Raw genomic sequence first — 20,540 nt, 5'->3', positions numbered from 1 at the left:
ATTTTTTAGTATTATTCGAATATATATTCCATATATATATTCCACATATATGTATTCCAACTCATAACTCATATATATATATATATATTTGAATATTTGAACTCTGGTGTGTATTTTACACATCTAGTACATCTCAATTCAGACTAGCCACATTTTAGGCACTTAAGAGCCATATGTGGCTAGTGGCTACCATGTTAATACAAGTGTAGACAGTCTACTGTTCTTGCTCTCTACTTTCTTGTGAGATTCCAGAACAGAAGGAAGCTAGAAACTTCTGACAGACGGGGACAAGTGTCTTTTGTAGCTATCCCTCCTTCCTCTCCCTCTTCAGAAGGAAGCCTTGGGGATGTCCAGGCTGACAGATGCATGATCGTGTGCTTAGAATAATACTGATAATGATTGAACTTCTACTCTGCACTAAGCACTTCATATAATCTCATTTAATTCACACAAGAATCCCATTTTACAGATTAGGGAATAGGTTCAGGAAAGCAAAGTAAGATTTACACATCTGGTAGTGTTAGTGCTGCAACATAAACTTGGTTAAGAGGTAAAGCCAGCATTGCCATTAGTATGCTGTAGTGGTTTTTGTTGTTGTTTGGCTTTTTTTTAGAGAGAGAGAGAGAGAGAGCAATCACAAGTGGGGGAGAGGAGCAGAAGGAGGGAGAGAAAGAATCGCAAGCAGGCTCCACACCTAGCACAGAGTCCGATGTGGGGCTCAATCCCCCCACCCTGGGATCATGACCTGAGCTGAAATCAAGAGTCAGCCGCTCAACCGACTGAGCCACCCAGGCACCCCAGTAGGCTGTAGTTTGTAATTTGCCGCTAATGGTCCATGTGGCGTGGACAAATTAAGGTAAATACAAAGGATAGGAGGAAGCTGCCCTGACTCTTGGACTTGTTGCCTCCATTCTGGTTTTCTCTTTTAGTTTCTCAGACACCTTAGGTCTGACTTTAGTGTTAGATCGTGTTCAGGTCTCATTTCCACTAATTATTAAAATCAGCGAATCCCCCATTTCCTCTTCTGGAGAGTAGAAACGCTAATGCTAACGTCAAGAGCGTTTGAGAAAATCCAGTAAGACGATAATGTGTGTAAAGCACCGTGAACAGGGCCAAAGGCTAGTCGCCACTCAGGACACGCTCCTCTTTCCCCCTCCAGGTTGCTGGGAGAGACAACAGTGTCACAGGACCGTGCAGCTCCGCCCCTTCCCTTGCATCTTCTCCCGTGGGGTCCTGGAAGCCAGTGCTGCTCTGACTCAGCGTTAGGGCAGGTGGGAGGATGTGGGGCAGGTGTTAGAACCTGTGCCTGGGAACCTACCCAGTACTAACAAGCTTCTTTCTGTAGCGCACTATTCATCCAGTTGCCAAATCCAGACACCTCTGAGAGGCTCTTACCTTCTCCCTCTCACACCTCTCCCACACCCTGGGGATTCCTTTCACAATGGCTCCTAGTCCGGCTACTTCCATTCCCTTCCGTTGCTGTCCAGCGAATGCGTCCTTGCTCCAGCCTGCCTCATCTGTCCTGTGGTATTACAGACCCTTCTTCCACGCTGGCTGCCAGAATCATATTTCTAAACCAAACTGACCGTGTCATCCATACTTAAACCAACATTCAGGACAGTGTAAATTACTCAGCTTGCCATTCATCTGACAAATACTGGGGTGGGATGGGGTGACTTACCATATGCCAAAGCAGTTCTTACAGGTACAGAAATACAGCAGTGAACCAAACAGCAAAATCCCTGCTCTAGGGACCCGTCACAGTCTGGACCCCAGCAACCCTTTACAGCCCTGTCTTCCCCAAAGTCCTTCCAGCCCACCTCCCCTGCACCATGCACTCTGCTCTCTGCCTCTCAAGGCTTCCTTTGCTGGCCACGTTGGAGAGACCAGTCCCCTCCTCCTAGATCCCTCCATTCCCCAAGTTGCCCACAGGGTGGCCTAGGGCTCCTCTGCAGATTGAGGCCCCTCTTCCAGCCAACTAGAGCCCCGCTGCCCCTCCCTTGCCCCTCCTGGATTGTGAGCTAAGAGCCAGGGGTGAGAGGCTTGGGACCTGCGTGGCTCCCCCAGGCCTGTGGTGGCCGCCACCCACCACACAGGAAGCAGGGAAGGAGTGCGGCCCTCACCCCACCCAGGAATGTCTGGTCCCCAGGTAAGCATCCTGACAAAGCGCGTGACCCTCCCAAGATTACTGTCAGCGACCAGGACCCTGTGGGTAAGCGCTGCCCTAGAGCCCAGCCTGCCTCCATCTCTTCCATCTTCTCAGAGGGGGTGTCTTCCTGGGACCCCGGCAGGGCCTGGACAGGACCGAGAACTCGGAGGGGGGGCGTGGCTATCTGTTGGGGGTGTGGTCTGTAGGGCTGAGGGGTGGGGAGCATGTCTAACTAGAGTGGCTGCGCCCCGGAGTCCCTGCGCCTGATGGAGCGCCCTACCTGAGCATGCTCACTGCAGTTTGTGCCCTGGATGCCAGACACAGAAGCTGTGCAGCCTCGGGCCAGGCCGTACCCTTCTGCCCTCTCCTGCCCACAGTCCCCGCGTCTGCAGTTCCCGCTTGCTCACTTCTCTGCCCTCTCTCACCAGCCTCAGGGCTGCCTTCCTTTTCTTCACTTTCTCCCCTCCACTCCCAACCATATCTGACCCAGACACATCACTGCTACTCAAAGTCATTCAGGCACACCCTCAACTGCGACCTCCCTGCCCACTACGCCTCCGCCTCCGGTCACCCCCCCTTCCTCCCGGGGATCCAGCCTCATCGTGCTATTGCACCGTTTACCCCTTTGCCCCTTCATCCTTGGAGCCCCTCCCTAAATGTCGCCACATCAGAGAAACCTTTCCCCACTGCCACCGCGGACTCAGTCTGGTGTTCCCTTGTGCGCCCAGAGAAATGGGACAGCGCCTTGCCCGCCGTAACACTTGCCGCACTGCCCCTACTCGAATCTACCTCCCCTGCCAGACCCCTTCCTTCTTGGCGATGCAGCCTGGCTCTTGTTCTTTCTGCCCCAGAACGTAGTCCTGGGGGTAGCAGGCATCAACAAATGTATCTTAAAATGAGTAAATGGAAGATTGTAGGCATTAGGTAGATGCTGGGTGTGTGGAGGGTCTGGATTGTTGAGAGTTCATTTGAGAGGGCTTCTTGGAGGACAGACTGAACGGGCTTTGGTGCGGGGGAGAGATGTGATTTGGTGCAGTGAGAGGATCCTGGGGAAGCACCAGAGTGACACATTCTACCGATTTAAGGATCCTTGAACAACTTCTATTGTCAGGCTTCATGCTGGGCACAGGGGACCTCAGTCTGCACTCAAGTTGCTTGCCCTGCAGTCGACAAGGAAGACAAGAGAGGCGGTGCCAGTGTAGAGTGCCGAGTGTCACACGGTGAGCACACGGACATGTGGCAGTGCGGAGGAGGAGTACTCACTCCAGGGGAGAGTCAGCCTTCCCAAAGAGGACCACCGGCCAACCCGAGAGCAGAGGGAGGGCCGGAGCCAGGGGCAGTGGAGAGAGGAGGCTGGGGACTGAGCCAGCCTCATCATAAGGGCTTGTACGCCAAAGGAAGGAGGTGGACTCCATCCCGGGGGAACGGGGAGCCACTGACGGGCTTCCACAAAGTTCGGGAGTGACACGATCTAGTCCTGCAGGCCAATGCTGCGCAACGCCTCAGCTCTGAACCCCTCCTCAGAGAAGTCTTGTCTGAGCCCTCTATCAGGCTGGACCCTCTTCCATGGTCCCCTGGCAGCCTGGTCAACTCCCCTTTTGGTTGAACACCTCTGCTGGCCTGAGCTCCTTGAGACACGAGGCCAGGTCTTAATCTTCTCCATGTCCCAAGCACCAGGCGCTCATTCTTGCTCATGACCAAATGTTTGTTGAATGAATGGATTGCTCCTTTCTTGTCTGGATTTCTAGAGCCCTTACTCTCTGGTCCACATCCTTTTACACCCGGAACCTGTGCATTATGTTGAAAATAGCATTTAATTGCGAAAGAGGAGGCCCAATTCAAGTCCTGGCTCCATTTCACGGGGCCAAGTCACTTGACTATCTTGAAACCTCAGATTCTTCATCTGTAAGATGGGGTACCATCGTGAACAGAGTCTGGGAGTCCCCACATGCATGCGTGAGTCTTGTGTCCCTGGGTAGACTGTATGCTCCGTGAAGGTGTTCCCCAGCACCTAGTGCAGTCTGAGTTTACAGGGAGCACAGTGCTCAGTCCTGTTGGTTGGTAGACAGCAGAGTGCAGAGTGGAGGGAAAGGAACACCTAAGGTGAAGTTGTAAGCCCTGTCCTGCCACTTCTGTGTGACTTTGAGCAAGGTTCTTCCCCTCTCTAAGTCTTCCTTGCCTCATCTGGCAACTATGGATATTAACCGTCACTTGGCAGACCTTACGGGCCAATGGAAACCATAGACATGAAAATGCTTCATGAATGAAAGAGATGGTAGGGTAGATAACCAATCATTAATTAAAAACAAAAAGACAAAAAAAAAAAAACAACTCAAGGAGTACAGAGGAGGTGTGCGTGGCAATTGGTAGAAATGCCCCAGGCATCTGCTGACTACCCCTGACAGGCAGAGATGCTGGGTTGCTGCCCTGGCAGCAGCTGGGCTGGGGACAGAGGTGTTTGGTCTTGCTGGGGTCAGCCCTGGGGCCCAGGAGAGACCGGGAGGGAGGGGTTCCCGAGGAGGGACTGAGCAGCCGGCCTTGGCTCTCCTTCCCTCCCGGATTTCTTAGGCAGCGTTCTTCTGTCTTAGGTTTTGAGGGGTCTCAGGAGTCCTGATGGCCTTAGTGAATGGGACCTGCCTGGGGGAGCAGTGAACCCCTTAGTGCTGCCTGATCAACTCCCAGTTCCAAACTCCCAGTCTAGCCCCCTCCTCCCGGCCTCTGACATCTTGGTGGCAGGGCTTATGGGCCCTAATTTGTCTTAAGTCCAGCCTGGGGCAGAGACAGGGGCTGGGCAGAGGGAGTCTCAGCTTCCTCACCTCTAAAATGAGTGAGGATGAAACGAGAAAGCGGCTGCGACAACACCTCGGAACTTGCGTATTTTATTCAGGTGCAGGATTGCTGTTTGTGGGCAGCGTGTTTATGGTGACCAGTGGGGCGTCCCTGTTTCAGGGAGCAGTGGGGCTCTTTCTCCCCAAGAAACTTGGTGCCACAGGCCATTTATGTGTATGGAATGCAGGTTTGGTGTTGGAGGCAAAATAGAGCCGGCCAGGCTATGGAAACAGGCAGGGCCAGCTGATTCCCTGGGCTCTGAGGGGCCCGGGGCAGGGCTGCTTCCTCTTGGGCAGGATGAAACCGCCCAGGGGGGCTGGCCCCCTGAGCTCCTCCTTGGCCTCCTACCCCACAGACTGCCTCCTTCCGGACCTGTGCCCCCGGCAGAGGAAACACCAGACTTAGAATCCAGCAGGCAGGATTACCTTTCACTCACTGAGGATGTGATCTGAGCCAATATATCTCCATTTCTCTGAGGCTCAGATTTTGCATTCATCAAATAATGAGAGCACCGTCTCCTGAGGTCGTCAGGATCAGGAAAGAGAACAGAGTGAAAGGTGCCTTGTGCACCGTTTTGTGCTGGACGCATTCATCTCTTGTCTCTCATCTCGTCCCCTGTCGGAGCTGGGCCTGATGTTCTGATTGGGGCTCGTCAGAACCAGGACCTCGGGGCACCCCTGCTGTAGCTCCGTCCTTCCGAGGGAAAGAGCAAGGCCTGCAGGACAAGGGAGGCTGACTCTGCAGTGGGTCCCTTTTGTGCTTTCTTTTTTTTTTTTTTTTTTTAATTTTTTTTTTCAATGTTTATTTATTTTTGGGACAGAGAGATACAGAGCATGAACGGGGGAGGGGCAGAGAGAGAGGGAGACACAGAATCGGAAACAGGCTCCAGGCTCTGAGCCATCAGCCCAGAGCCTGACGCGGGGCTCAAACTCACGGACCGCGAGATCGTGACCTGGCTGAAGTCGGACGCTTAACCGACTGCGCCACCCAGGCGCCCCCCCCTTTTGTGCTTTCTACCCCTCGGGTAGCCTCTCGCCCCCTGGAACATTCCTGGGGGTGAGGGGCTTGCCCTTTCCCAGTGTTATTTTTTATTCCTGTGGGGCTCCCCTCACAGGAATAAAAAATATGAAAAGTAGCTTTGTAATTTTTTTTTTTTTAAAGGGCTCACCTATGACAAAAGGCTCATCTCCCAGATAGGGGAAGGGCCCATATCCCTTATACCCTGGGCCATGGGGGTACCAGGAGGGCCAACCGTGGGCTGGAGGGAGGTCTGCACTGTAGGCAAGGGGGCAGACGGAGGGGTTGGAGACTGTGGCTGTACTGGCGTGGGGGCTTTGCTGTTGTGCCTTCCCAAGACACCCATTTTTAGCACCTTGGTCTTTACCTCCTGGTGTCCTCCAGCTACCTCCTGTCTCATTCTAGTCAGTGAAACAGTGTTGGGAGGGTACAGTTCTGGGATGAGGTCCAGGGAACAGGAGCTGCCTGGTCCTGGGAGCCTCTTTTGGGACACTTTGACCTTGGGAACCCCTGACCCCTCTCCCCGGAGCCCCAGATCCGTGCACCAGGTTCTTCCTGACCAACGACCAGATCCATCTCTATATGAATGAGTTCTCCTGGAAGGACGTTACCAATGCCTTGTCCCTGGCCAACATGATCCTGGGGCTCTTCTCCATCTTCTGCAGCGTCTGCAAGTAGGTCTGGGGCCCAGGAGGATCTCAGCCAAGAGCTGGAGCCAATGGCATGCAGGGAGGAGTGGGGAGCCTAGATAGCCAGGCACTGAGGCCCAGGATCAACCGGGGGCAGGAGAAAGGGTAGTGACTGGGAGTCAAGAGGCCAAGATCCTGGCCTCAGCTCTACTACCAGCCTGATATGTGACTTTAGGTCGCATCCCTGAGCCTTGGTTTCTCCATCGTTAAAACAAGGAGCTCGCACTGTGATCTCTAGGTTCCTTCCAGCCATGGCAGTCCAGAATGGTCTTTATGAGAAAACCAAGAGATTCTATTCTGGTGGCCTTTACATAATCCTTGGGGTAGGCAGGCTATCATGAGAAATTTTTGATTCTTAAATTAGAACTTATGATCTAGGGAATATTTACAGTCAGCACTATTATGGAAAATCTGGGACATGTTTATGGGCCCCTAAAAAGTTGTAAGCAAGTTATATTTCTACAAATTGAATCATATTTCAATGCCTTGGCAAATCAGTTCTTTTTTTTTTTTAATTTTTTTAACGTTTGTTTATTTTTGAGACAGAGAGAGACAGAGCATGAACGGGGGAGGGGCAGAGAGAGAGGGAGACACAGAATCGGAAGCAGGCTCCAGGCTCCGAGCCATCAGCCCAGAGCCCAACGCTGGGCTCAAACTCATAGACCGCGAGATCGTGACCTGAGTCGAAGTCGGATGCTTAACCGACTGAGCCACCCAGGCGCCCCTCAAATCAGTTCTTTATTTATTTTTTTTTTTAATTTTTTTTTAACGTTTATTTATTTTTGAGACAAAGACAGAGCATGAACGGGGGAGGGTCAGAGAGAGGGAGACACAGAATCTAAAACAGGCTCCAGGCTCTGAGCTGTCAGCACAGAGCCTGACGCGGGGCTCGAACTCACGGACCGCGAGAACATGACCTGAGCTGAAGTTGGCCGCTTAACCGACTGAGCCACCCAGGCGCCCCTGAAATCAGTTCTTTAAAGATAAATCCTTTATAATGCAGCCTCCTAACTTGTTTGATTCTCTATAACCATCAGCAAGTGACTTCTCTGGATCTGTTTCTCGTCCATTAAATCATTTTACCTGATGATGTTTGAGTTCCCTTCCAGTTAAATTTTATGATTCTCTAAGTCTGGATTTTTGGGGGTCTTATAAAGTAGAGCATATCTACAGCAGAAAATCTCTAACTTCTTAGTTCAGTGCAATCTTCTGGGAGTGTAGCTAAAAAAAATTTTTTTTTAATGTTTATTTACTTTTGAGAGAAAGGGAGAGACAGAGGCAAGAGTGGGGGAGGGGCAGAGAGAGAGATACACAGAATCCAAAGCAGGCTCCAGGCTTTGAGCTGTTAGCAGAGAGCCCAACGTGGGGCTCAAACTCACAGACCATGAGATCATGACCTGAGCTGAAGTCAGACACTTAACAGACTGAGCCACCCAGGTGCCTCAGTTTTGGGAGTGTCATTTTTATGGCACGGTGGTGGGCCCATTTCCCTTTAGACACATAGGTATGGCTCTAAAGAAAGGTAGTGCTGAGCTTGTTTGGAGACAGCTGAAGCCTGGGGTGAGGTTCTCTGCTTCTGCTTGGTCATCCAAGCATTGCAATCAGGGTGTAGACTTAGGAATGGCATTCTAGGGCAGCCTTGCCTGAGACTATGGTGGCTGCTTTTAGAGGGGTCTGGGAGCATGTGCTGGACTAAAGCACAGAATCCTTGAATGTAAGATCTGAAAGAGATCTTGGAAATCATATACATCATCAAAATATGTGAGATAAAAAAACAGAACTGCAAGGAGAAATGGGCAAATCCGCTATCGTAGTTGGATATTTCAACACCCCTCCATCAGAAACTGACAGATCCATTTGGCAGAAAATCAGTAAGGAGATAGTTGAACTGAACAGCACCATCAGTCGACTGGATCTAATTGATATTTATAGAATACTTTACCCAATAACAGCAGAATACACATTCTTCTCTTCACACTTTTGGGCTATAAGACATACCTCAACAAATGTAAAAGAATAGAAATCATATGAAGTGTGCCCTCAGATCCCATGGAATTAAAGTAGAAATCAATACCAGAAAGATAACTAGAAAATCCCAAAATATGTGAAGGTTAAGCAACACGATTCTAAATAATACATTAAAGAAGAAAAGTATTTTGAGCTAAAAGAAAATGAAAATACAACTTATCAAAATTTGTTGGGGTGCCTGGGTGGCTCAGTCGGTTAAGTGTCCGACTTCGGCTCAGGTCATGATCTTGTGGTCCGTGAGCTTCGGGCTCTGTGCTGACATCTCGGAGCCTGGAGCCTGCTTCAGTTCTGTGTCTCCCTCTCTGCCCCTCCCTTGCTTGTGCTCTCTGTCTCTCATAAATGAATAAATGTTAAAAAAAATTAAAAAAAAAACCCAACTTATCAAAATTTGTGAGATGCAGTGAAAGTGGTAGTTATAGTGAAATTTGTAACATTGAATGCATGTATTAGAAAAGAAACCTCTGTGAAAGACAACATCAGGAGAATTAGAAGACAAGCTATAGGCTGGGAGAAAATATTTGCAAAAGGTACATCTGAGAAAGGACTGTAAAATAGACAAAGCTTAAAATTCTTCAATAAGAAAACAAAGAACTCAATTAAAAAATGGGCCAAAGACCTTAACAGAGACCTCATCGAAGGAGATATACAGATGGCAGTAAGCATGTGAAGATACTCCACATTGTATGTTATCAGGGAGATGTAGTGAGATATTACTACACACCTACCGGCCAAAGGAGTTGCCCAGAACACTGATGACATCAAATGCTGGCGAAGACGTGGAGCAACAGGAACTCTCATTCACCGCTGGCGGGAACACAAGATGGTTCAGCCGCTTTGGGAGACAGTTTGGCAATTTCACAAAGCTACACCTCATCTTACCATATGATCCAGCAAGCACACTGTTTGGTATTTATCCAAATGAACTGAAAACTATGTCCACACAAAACCCTGCACTTGGATGTTTATGATGTTTAATTTACAATTGCCAAAACTCGCAAGCAACCAAGATACAGTCTAATAAGTGAATAGATGAATAAACTGAGGTATTTCCAAATTTTCCAAACAATGGAGGATTGCTCAGTGCTAAAAAGAAATGACCTATCAGACCATGAGAAGACACAGAGGAATCATAAGTGCATATTACTAAGTGAAAGAAGCCAATATGCAAAGGCTGCATACTATATGATTACAGTGATATGATATTCTGGAAAGGCAAAAATATCAAGATAATAAAAAATCAGTGATTGGTACAGGAGGGTGGGGGGAATGAATAGGTGGAGCACAGAGGATATTTAGGACATTGGAAATAATCTTCATGATACTATAATAATGGATACTCATCATACGTTTGTCCAAAACCATAGAATGTACAACACCAAGAGTGAACCCTAAGGTAAACTATGGACTTTGGGTGACTATGTGTCAACATAGGTTCATCCTTGGTAGGTGTCAAGAATTAGAATGTACTGTTCTGGTGAGTGATATTGATCATGTGGGAAGCTATGCATAGGTGGGAGATGGGGGGGTAGATGGGAAATTTCTGTAGCTTCCTTTCAATTTTGTTGTAAACCTAAAACCTCCCCCAAAAAATAAAGCCTTAGAAAAATTGGGAAAAAAAGGGAGATAGAAATCAATAGTATAAGGCTTCCACCTTAGCAAACTAGGGAAAAAAAAAAAGCATGTTAAATCCAAAGTAAGCAGAAGAAAATAATAAAAATGAGAGGGACACCTGGGTGGTTCAATCGGTTAAGCATCTGATTCTTGACCTCAAGTCAGGTCTTGATTTCAAGGTCGTGGGTTCAAGGTCCGCATTTGGGCTCCACACTCTGGGTGCAAAGCCTACTTACAAAAGGGGAGGTGGGGGGCCACCTGGGTGGCTCAGTCAGTTGAGCATCCAACTTTGGCTCACGTCACGATCTCGAAGTTCGTGAGTTCAAGCCCCACATTGGGCTCACAGTGCCAGCCTGTCCACACAGAGCCTGCTTCTGATCTTCTGTCTCCCCTCTCTGCCCCTCCCCTGCTTGTGCTCTCCCCAAACTAAATAAATATTAAAAAAAAAAAAGAGCAGCCATCAATGAAATTAAATATAAGAAATCAGTAGAGACAATCAACGAAACCCAAAGCTGATTGATTCTTTGGAAAAATCAATAAAATTGATAAGCCTCTAGGCAGGCCAACCAAGAAAATAAAGAAAAAAAGAGAAGACACAAACTACCAGTATCAGAAATGAAAGAGAGCCATCACTACTGATCTCATGGACTTTAAAAGGATAACAAAGGAATATTATGAACAACTCTGTAAGTGACGTAGCCTAAATGAAAGAGACCAATTCCTTAAAAGTCATGAGTTACCTAAACTTGCACTGGGAGAAATAGCTTATCTGAATAGGCCTCTATTAAATCATTTGGCCCAACCCCGTCACTTTCCAGATGGAGGAAGAGAGGCCTAGAGGGGTAGGGAGTGGTTTATCTGAGAAACCACAGTGAGATGGTTGCAGAGGCTGGGAACATAGGACCCCTGTGCCCTCAGATATGCCTGGGATTTAGAGTTGGAAGGGACCTTAGCGATTATCTAAGGGGCTCGAGGCACCCCCTTTAAGACTGTGGGTTGAGAGTATGGCAGGGGTGTGTGTGTGTGTGTGTGTGTGTGTGTGTGTGTAAAGCAGTGTATTTCAGAAAGAACACGAGTGTGGGGAACATGCAGGGCAGGGTGTGTGTGTGTGTGGAGGGGTTGCCCAGTGCAGCCCATGACACAGCTGTCCTGTCGGGGCCTGCTGCCCTACACTTCAGGAAATGCTACAGTGCCTCCTGGATGCTTCTGATCAGCTTCCTATTAGACATGGCAGTTGGGACGATAACCAGACACCTCAGCCTCTGCTCCAGATCGGGTGAGTCCAGGCCTCAGACCCCTGATCCCTGACCCCAGGAGCCCATCTCGGGTCTCCCTCCATCTTCTCACATCCAGCAGGCTTTCAGGAGTCAGCACTCCTGCTCACCTCCCTCCGAGGACAGCAGAAACAGCCGGAGAACCATCCCGGAACCCCATAGTCCAGATCTAGGCCCCCCCGCGGGCTCACCTGTTGATCCTTAGCCATCCTTGCCCAGGCTGCAGTTTCCTTGGCGGTGCTGCCTCCCCGCTAGGGGTGCCCCAGGAATTGGGAGTGGGTGGTGGCTGCGGTGCTTGGGAGGGGGGAAATGAAAAATCACCCCAGCAGAGCGGCTGGTTTAAAATACAAGAAAATATTTCCATGTAAGAGTTTGCTTGAAGAAAAGGGTTCCGTGGCTTGTGAACTTGTATCCAGTTGTGGTCCAACCCGGATGTTAAAGGGCGGGAAAACTAAGACCTGAGAAGGAAAGATTTGCCTCAGGCCGCATGGTCCATGTGAGGCAGAGCCAGGAGGCCCCCCCCCACCCCGCCCCCATCCTTGATCCCTAGGGGAGCAGCCGTTGCTCTCTGGGACCTCAGTCCCGGCTTGGCACCCCTGCAGCTCCCCCACCACAGGGGACTAAAGTGCAAGACAAATGAGCATAAGTTCTGACCTCGACCTCCTGGAGCAGGGGTGGAGCTGAATGACTTTGCTGTCTTCACCACCTTTGGCCTGGCCTCAGCCCTGCTCCTAGGCGTGGATGGGCCTCTGAATGCGTTCCTGGCCGTCATCTATGTGTTAGCTGCTACCTTCCGCCTGTGTTTTTATTCAACCGGTGAGTGGACCCCAGCCTTGTAGCTAAGGGTGGGGAGCCACGGAGGGGCGCTGTTGGATGCCAGAAGCCTTGGGTGGGGGGGGCGGTAACTGACTCCTCCCCTCCTCTTTGGTTCCTTTCCCTTCCTTGTCCTGTGCCCCAGGCCCACTGGAGGCTGCAGGCTGCACTGGCAGAGACCTGGAGAGGGGCAGGGGCCCATGGTTCTCGGACCAGCTGTGCCTTTTTCTCGTTGTATGACCTTTGGGTGGTGCACAGAGACTCACAGAATCCAGAACTAGAGGTCATCCTCCACAGTTTTCTACAACAGATGGAGAAACTGAGCAAGGCAACCAAGGGCAGTTGCCTTGCCCAAGGTCACAATGCAAGGGGGCGTAGGGGTGGACTAGAAGACCTCAGAGGACCCTCCTGCAGAGCCTTCCTTGGTGCTGGGGCCCATGCCTTGTCCCAGCCGCCTGCTTCCCCGTGGGGATTCGGCACAGAACCCACACACCATCTCTGCAAACGGCTGACCGCTTTACAGCCTGCCATTGCCTGGCGAGGAGGGGGATCTGGAGTGGGTGGCAGGGAAGACCCAACGGGCTGGCTTTGCTCAGCGGGAGGCAGCTAATCTCCACCTCTTCCTTCCCTGGCAGGTGTTCCCTTCACATACAAGGGTCTACCCTGCCGCTATGCTTCCTGTGTTTTGGCCTCCACCTGCCTTCTGACCAAAGGCAACACGTTCATTCTGTCTTGCATGGCCTCACTTATGATTCTGTTCATGATGGACCAGAGCTACTATCCACGTGATGAGATCCTGGGGTCTGAGAACTGGAAAAAATTGATTTACCTGGGGGGTGAGTGAAAATACTGCTTTCAAATGGCACCAGTGCTGGTCTATTATCACTGCTGCTCATGGCCACCCTGTACCTCGCCCCCACACTCCCGATCTCCCTTACCCTGTTTTATTTGCGTCCATGGAGTTTATCACCATCTGAAATGTATCTACTTTTTTATTGTCTATACACACTAAAACTGCCCCCAGATAGAGGACTCTCTTTCATTCGTGCAGTAATCCCTGGGCCTAGCATTGTGCCAACCACGTGGTAGATGCTCAGTAAGTATTTGTTGAATGCTGTTAAGTTCAATCAGGAACACCTACCATATGCTGGATACTGGGAACCAAACTGGTAAACTAGACAAACCCTTCCTGCCTCAGGATTCACAGTCTAATAGGGGAGACAGACCCCAACCAAATAGTGGCAGAAATAACTAGAAATGCATAGTTGTTTGTTTGTTTTTTAAGTTTATTTATTTATAATGACAGAGAGGGAGAGAGGCAGAGAGAGAATCCAGCAGGTTCCATGCTAACAGAGCGGAGCCCGACGCGGGGCTCAAACCCATGAACTGTGAGATCATGACCTGAGCTGAAACCAAGAGTTGGACACTAGAAAGGCATAGTTTTGTTGTGTTGTGGAGCACAGGGTGCTCTGAGAAGGGGACTTAATGAGACTGAAATGGTCTGAAGGGTGGAAAGGATGCTTCAGAAGGTAACATTTAAATGGAACCTGGGGGAAGGTGGTCAAAGGTACAGACTTCCAATTATAAGTTCTGGGGACGTAATGGACAACACGGTGACTACAGTTAACAATACCATGTTGTGGGGAGCCTGGGTGGCTCAGTCGGTTAAGCGTCTGACTTTGGCTCAGGTCACGATCTCACAGTTTGTGGTTCAAGCCCTGCCTCGGGTGAGCATGAGCCCTGCTTTGGGTGAGTCCCACTTCTCTCTCTCTTTCTCTCTGCCCCTTGTGGGATTCTCTCTGTCTCTACCCCTCGCTCACTTGTGCCCTCTCTAAAAAAAAAAGAGGGGCACCTGGGTGGCTCAGTCGGTCGAGCTTCAAACTTCAGCTCAGGTCATGATCTCACGGTCCGTGGGTTCGAGCCCCGCATCGGGCTCTGTGCTGACAGCTCGGAGCCTGGAGCCTGCTTTGGATTCTGTGTCTCCCTCTCTCTCTGCCCCTCCCTCACTTGTGCTGTCTGTCTGTCTGTCTCTCTCTCAAAAATAAATAAACATTAGAAAAAAAGAATATTGTATTTGGAAGTAGATAGGAGAGCAGATCTTAAAAGTTCTCGTCGCAAGAAAGGGAAATGGGTAACTGTGCAGTGGCAGACACTAATGAGACTGCTGGTTGTGTCACAGGATACACAAATATCGAATCATTACGCTGCACACCTTGGACTAATACAGTTTTGTGTTATATATCCATAATATCTCAATAAAACTGGAAAAAATAAAAACGGTGACCTTCAAGATGACTGGCTAGGTGGGTAAGAGAGGTAGTTCAGAAGAGAAAACGGCATTTTCTAGGCTCTAGGCTAGAAGGTGCTGGGTGCGGTCGTGCAGCCGTGTGGCTGGAACTTGCTGAGAGATCCTAGTGATAGAAACCGAGTCCGTGAAGGGGGTGGGTTTGGGGGAACTGATCCTAGCGGCAAAGGGGAAGCCTCTGAAGGGACTTCTGAGCAGCGGTTTTAAGTGGCCACTTGGACTACAATGTGGGGACCAGATGGCGAGAGACTGAGAACAAAGAGGAAAAGTGACTTGCTGTCGTATGAGAGGTGGTGGCAACAGAGCAGACGAAGGGACTTCAGATGCATGTTGGGAACAGAACCGATATTGAGGAAGCCCTGAGGTCCTGGCCACACTGGGGACCTGGCGGATATCTCCCTAGAGTTCTCCCTGACTTAGGGCTTCCTTCAAGGAATACCAGTGTTTCTTCTTTTGAGATGTGCTCATGGGGACAAGACAAACATCTACAGGGATACTTGGTTTCTTTCTTTATTCCCTGTGGGTCCAGTCTGGTTCATAGGGTCCCTGCTTTCATCCTGACTGTACTTTTTTCTTTTAATTTTTAATGTTTATTATTTATTATTGAGAAGGAGAGAGAGAGAGAAACAGAGTGCAAGCAGGGGAGGGTTAGAGAGAGAGGGAGACACAGAATCTGAAGCAGGATCCAGGCTCTGAGCTGTCAGCACAGACAGGGGCTCAAACTCATGAACCGTGAGATCATGACCTGGGCTGAAGTCGGATGCTTAACCGACTGAGCCACCCAGGTGCCCCCTGACCTTCCCTTTTAGGCTCATACCCTTTCTCTGTACCAGCAGCACCGATGCCCCTGCTCAAGTTCTAGGCAGTGGCTCCTCTGTGGCCCAGCTAGCAGAGGCAGAACAGTGTTGAGAAGCATCTGGGTTTGCTGCTAAACAGACCTGAGTTCAAGTTCCAATGCCAGGACGTGTTAATTGCATCAACTTGGGCTGACGACCTCATTATTTTGAGTTTAGTTTTCTTCATCTATAAAATGAAGCCAATAATTCCTACCTCAGGATTCTTGAGATTAAATGGGATGATGCAGATCAATCCTCTGGCACAGATGTGTCCTGTAGGGAAATTTCTAGTCCCTTCTTCCCTCCACCTGCCCTCCTATCTCTCAGCAACAGTGTTTCCCACAATGCTCTTTGCTCCTGTAGATACCACGGCTCCCCTTTTCTCCCAATAAACCATATGCTTGGCCTCAGCCTTCCTTGGATTGTCTTGGCTGTGAGAGTAAAGGAGGAAACTGTACCTCACAGATTTCGATACCACTTAATACCAGAGCCCAGGGGCGCCTGGGTGGCGCAGTCGGTTAAGCGTCCGACTTCAGCCAGGTCACGATCTCGCGGTCCGTGAGTTCGAGCCCCGCGTCGGGCTCTGGGCTGATGGCTCGGAGCCTGGAGCCTGTTTCCGATTCTGTGTCTCCCTCTCTCTCTGCCCCTCCCCCGTTCATGCTCTGTCTCTCTCTGTCCCAAAAATAAATAAACGTTGAAAAAAAAAAAATACCAGAGCCCAACTGGACAGATTCCAAAATGGCCACTCTTGATATTCCTCTTACCTGGAGTGCAGCCAATCACCTTTTTAGACGGAGGTTCCGTCTCCCCCACAGAGCTTCTGAAAAGCCGGCCTGTGGCTGGGAGACCTCATGTCACGCATTTTCCAGGACAACTCTGGTTTAAAATATTGTCCCATTGCCTCAACAGATCAATGACTGTTCTGAAATATTAAGCATTCCAAAGCTCCAATACATCTCTGTAACTGAAAGTGGTCTTCCGTCAGATCATATGTTCTGATTTCTCTTGAGGAATGTATGGTAGTTATCCCCACGGAAACGATGTTGCCTCGTACTCTCCAACCCTCTTTGAGCTTTCCGAGGCTGTCTAGTTTTTACAAGTCAGGCAGACACGGCTTTGAATCAAGACCTTGTATAGGTTATATCCCCTCTGTCTCTTCATCTGAAAAACAGACTGGATTCTGAGTCACAGAATTATTGTGAAACGTAAATGGAGCGATCTTTGTAACATACCTAGCAGATTGTCTAGTGCAAAGTAGATATTCCACAAGTGTTGGGGCCCTTTTGCCTGTTGGTGGTGTATCTCAGATTCAAATGTGTTGGGGGTCCCCCAAGACCACCCCAGGTTCAGTGGTTCTCTTGGGGATTCACAGGATGCATATAGTCATACTCATGGTTAAGACTTATTACAGCAAAAGACACAAAGCAAAGGCAGCAAAGGGCAGATGAAAGGGCAAAATCTGGAGGAAATGAGGCACAGCCCCTCAAGTGTCCTCCCTGTGGGGCCACCCTGCACAAAACTGTGACAACACCCATGAAAGTCTTGTGAACCTGGAAGCTCTTTAGAGACTCAGGGTCCAAGGTTTTTATAAGGGCTGGCCACATCAGCACCCTAGACCTAGCAATACCAAAATTCTAGACTTACACAGAAGGAAATCAACACTCAGCACAGTCTAAGGACGGGGAACCATTCTTGCCCATTAGGGAAAGTTCTATATTAGAAATAGACTCTTTTTTTAATGTTTATTTATTTTTGAGACAGAGAGAGACAGAGCATGAAGGGGGAGGGGCAGAGAGAGAGGGAGACACAGAATCCGAAACAGGCTCTGGGCTCTGAGCTGTCAGCACAGAGCCTGACGTGGGGCTCGAACTCACGGACCGTGAGATCATGACCTGAGCCGAAGTTGGATGCTTAACCGACTGAGCCACCCAGGCGCCCCAGGAAAGTTCTATATTGATATAGGGAACTGTTTACTAGCCATGTTCCTGGACTCCAGTTAAAGGCCAACCTGGCAAGCAGGTCGGCCTTGGTTCATTCGTTCGTTCCTTCCTTCCTTCCTTTCTTTTTTATTTATATTGAGAGACAGAGTGACCAGGGGAGGGGCAGAGAGAGACAGAGAAAGAGAATCCCAAGAAGGCTCCATACTGTCTGCATGGAGCCCAATGCAGGGCTTGAACTCACAAACCCAGGCACCTTGCAAGCAGGCCTTTCTTTTTTCTTTTTTTTTTTTAATTTTTATTTTTTAACGTTTATTTTTGAGACAGAGAGAGACAGAGCATGAATGGGGGAGGGTCAGAGAGAGGGAGACACAGAATCTGAAACAGGCTCCAGGCTCTGAGCGGTCAGCACACAGCCCGACGCGGGGCTCGAACTCACGGACCGGGAGATCATGACCTGAGCTGAAGTCGGCCGCTTAACCACCCAGGCGCCCCAAAGCCTTTCTTTTTTTTTTTTTTTTTTTTTTTAATTTTTTTTTTCAACGTTTATTTATTTTTGGGACAGAGAGAGACAGAGCATGAACGGGGGAGGAGCAGAGAGAGAGGGAGACACAGAATAGGAAACAGGCTCCAGGCCCTGAGCCATCAGCCCAGTGCCTGACGCGGGGCTCGAACTCACGGACCGCGAGATCGTGACCTGGCTGAAGTCGGACGCTTAACCGACTGCGCCACCCAGGCGCCCCGCAAAGCCTTTCTAAAGAGAGCTGTCCCAGGTCTGCTGTGCTCTTCTGCATATGTGTAACATTGTATTGGCCACTATCACATATTAAACTTGACACAATTGGCAATATATATGTCATTCATATATATATATATATATATATTTTCCTTTTAATGTTTATTTATTTATTTTTGGAAGGGGGGGAGGAGAGAGTACAAGTAGGGAAGAGGCAGAGAGAGAGGGAGAGAGAGTCTCAAGCAGGCTCCATGCTGTCATCACAGAGCCTCACACAGGACTCGATCCCACGAACCCTGAGATCATGACCTGAGCCAAAATCAAGAGTCGGACGCTTAACTGACTGAGCCACCCAGGCGCCCCTGGGATGGATGGAGATATATACATATATTTCTTTTTTTTTTTTTTTTCAACTTTTTTTATTTATTTTTGGGACAGAGAGAGACAGAGCATGAACGGGGGAGGGGCAGAGAGAGAGGGAGACACAGAATCGGAAGCAGGCTCCAGGCCCTGAGCCATCAGCCCAGAGCCTGACGCGGGGCTCGAACTCACGGACCGCAAGATCGTGACCTGGCTGAAGTCGGACGCTTAACCGACTGCGCCACCCAGGCGCCCCTATACATATATTTCTAACAAGGGGTCTGGACAACTCAAATTTATTCTCGGCTAAGACTGATTTCTGATCTGAATTCAACCAAATGGAACCCGAGTTTGCATTACATTATAATTATCTAGTTACAAAGAGACAAAACCTCTTAAAGGCAGGGCTCGGGTCTCGTTGTTTCTTGTTTCTTAGGCCGATGAGTAAAAACTGAAGGATGGGAGGATGGGGATGGGAGAGAAGAGGGCGGGAAATACACGCAGAGAGCTTCATAGACATGGAATGTTTGCCTTTTTTCTCCCTCCAGGTGTCATCATGCTGCTTGTGTCTCCATTCTCCCTAACTGCTTTTTACTGCCTGATGTGGTCGCTGTCCTACATCTTCTTTCCAGATGCTCTGTGGGGCAAGGCAGCATGCTTCAGGCTACAGCACCAAAGAAAGTGAACAGCTTCACCCACTCCCACTGGCCTCACTAAATCTTTCTTTGTCCCTATATCTCCTGTGTGCTAGATACGTGTGCCTTGAACCAAGGCAACCCACGATAGAGCCAGTGGCCTTCACTTCTTCCTCTTTACTCAGGGTTCTGAATCCCTTGGGGACAATAGCTGTGTCATATACAACAGAATTCTTTCCAAGATAAAGTTGGGTTGGGTTTGAGTTCCAGCCCTGTTACCGGCTGGGTGATGTTGTGTACTAAGGTCAATCCCTTGGAGTGGGGTGAAACCCTTTAGCACTGGTATAGTCTCCACCTTGGCCTGATCCTTATTACTCCAGGGCGCGGGGGTGAGGGGGCGTGGAGGGTGCTTATTAAAGCATTTCTTAAACTTGCAGATTGGTTCAGTAGAGCAGAGCTAATCACAGGACAATCATGCTGCCCAGTGTGAATGTATACAGGATTTTGTAACTTAAAATTCTATATTTCGACAAAGCTTCTGCCTTTTGCTTCAGTTAGAGATTAGACACATTGGCAGCTTGAAGGCGTCACCTGGTTCCCATCTGGTTTTTTCCTCAACTATAAAATACTAACCTGTAGATATTCAGATGCCACTTCATATTTTTTTTAAGTTTATATATTTACTGAGAGAGAGAGAGAGAGAGAGAGAGAGAGTGAGTACCAGCAGGGGAGGGGCAGAGAGAGGGAGAGACAGAATCCCAAGCAGGCTCCGGGCTGTTAGTGCAAAGCCCAACCTGGGGCTCGAACTCCAGAATCATGAGATCATGACCTGAGCTGAAGTCAAGGGTCGGACACTTAACCGACCGAGCCACCCAGGCACCCCACACTTCATATTCTAAAATCCAAATTGAATAAAAATAAAGAATATTGCATGGAACCTTAAAGTTGCCCCTCACAAAGAATTTAGGCCCGAAGGCAGTGACTCCCCAGCACGGCCTCTGGGCCCTCTACCTCCAAGCAGTATTCCAAAGGATTGTTGGCTGGCTTGGCCCCTTCTCCAACTCTGGCGCCAGAGAACCTTTTACCTCAGATCTAATTTCTTGGTTTGCAGAACAATGTATTTGGTAAATAGGTAGGAAGTCTAAAATTAGATTTTTAAAATAACCATCTGGTGAATCACACTGCCAGGATCTGGCTTTGAAGGAGCAGGTCGTGCCCTCCTCGTCCCTCCTGCCCTGCATTCATAACTGTTAGATCATTTATATTTTTTCACGGGTAGATGAATATGTCTGTGTGCCACCAGATTTTAGGCTCCTTCAGT

General features: G+C 49.2%; 1 protein-coding gene across 1 annotated transcript; it reads left to right on the top strand.

Annotated features, from left to right (window-relative positions):
- The first annotated feature begins 5,962 nt into the window (after positions 1-5,962).
- Positions 5,963-19,498, top strand: TMEM269 (transmembrane protein 269). The gene is made up of 5 exons (XM_047085236.1): positions 5,963-6,669; positions 11,502-11,599; positions 12,270-12,413; positions 13,046-13,246; positions 19,133-19,498. Exons 1-5 carry the CDS (start codon positions 6,578-6,580, stop codon positions 19,267-19,269), a joined length of 672 nt encoding a protein of 223 aa, XP_046941192.1. The 5' UTR covers positions 5,963-6,577; the 3' UTR covers positions 19,270-19,498.
- The last annotated feature ends 1,042 nt before the right edge of the window (positions 19,499-20,540 follow it).

Source organism: Lynx rufus, unplaced genomic scaffold, assembly GCF_022079265.1.
Source record: "Lynx rufus isolate CCGP_SWC_20201006 ecotype Redwood Valley unplaced genomic scaffold, mLynRuf1.p SCAF_2, whole genome shotgun sequence".
NCBI lineage: Eukaryota > Metazoa > Chordata > Mammalia > Carnivora > Felidae > Lynx > Lynx rufus.
Note: the sequence above shows the minus strand (reverse complement) of the source record. Positions and strands in the feature narration are given on the sequence as shown.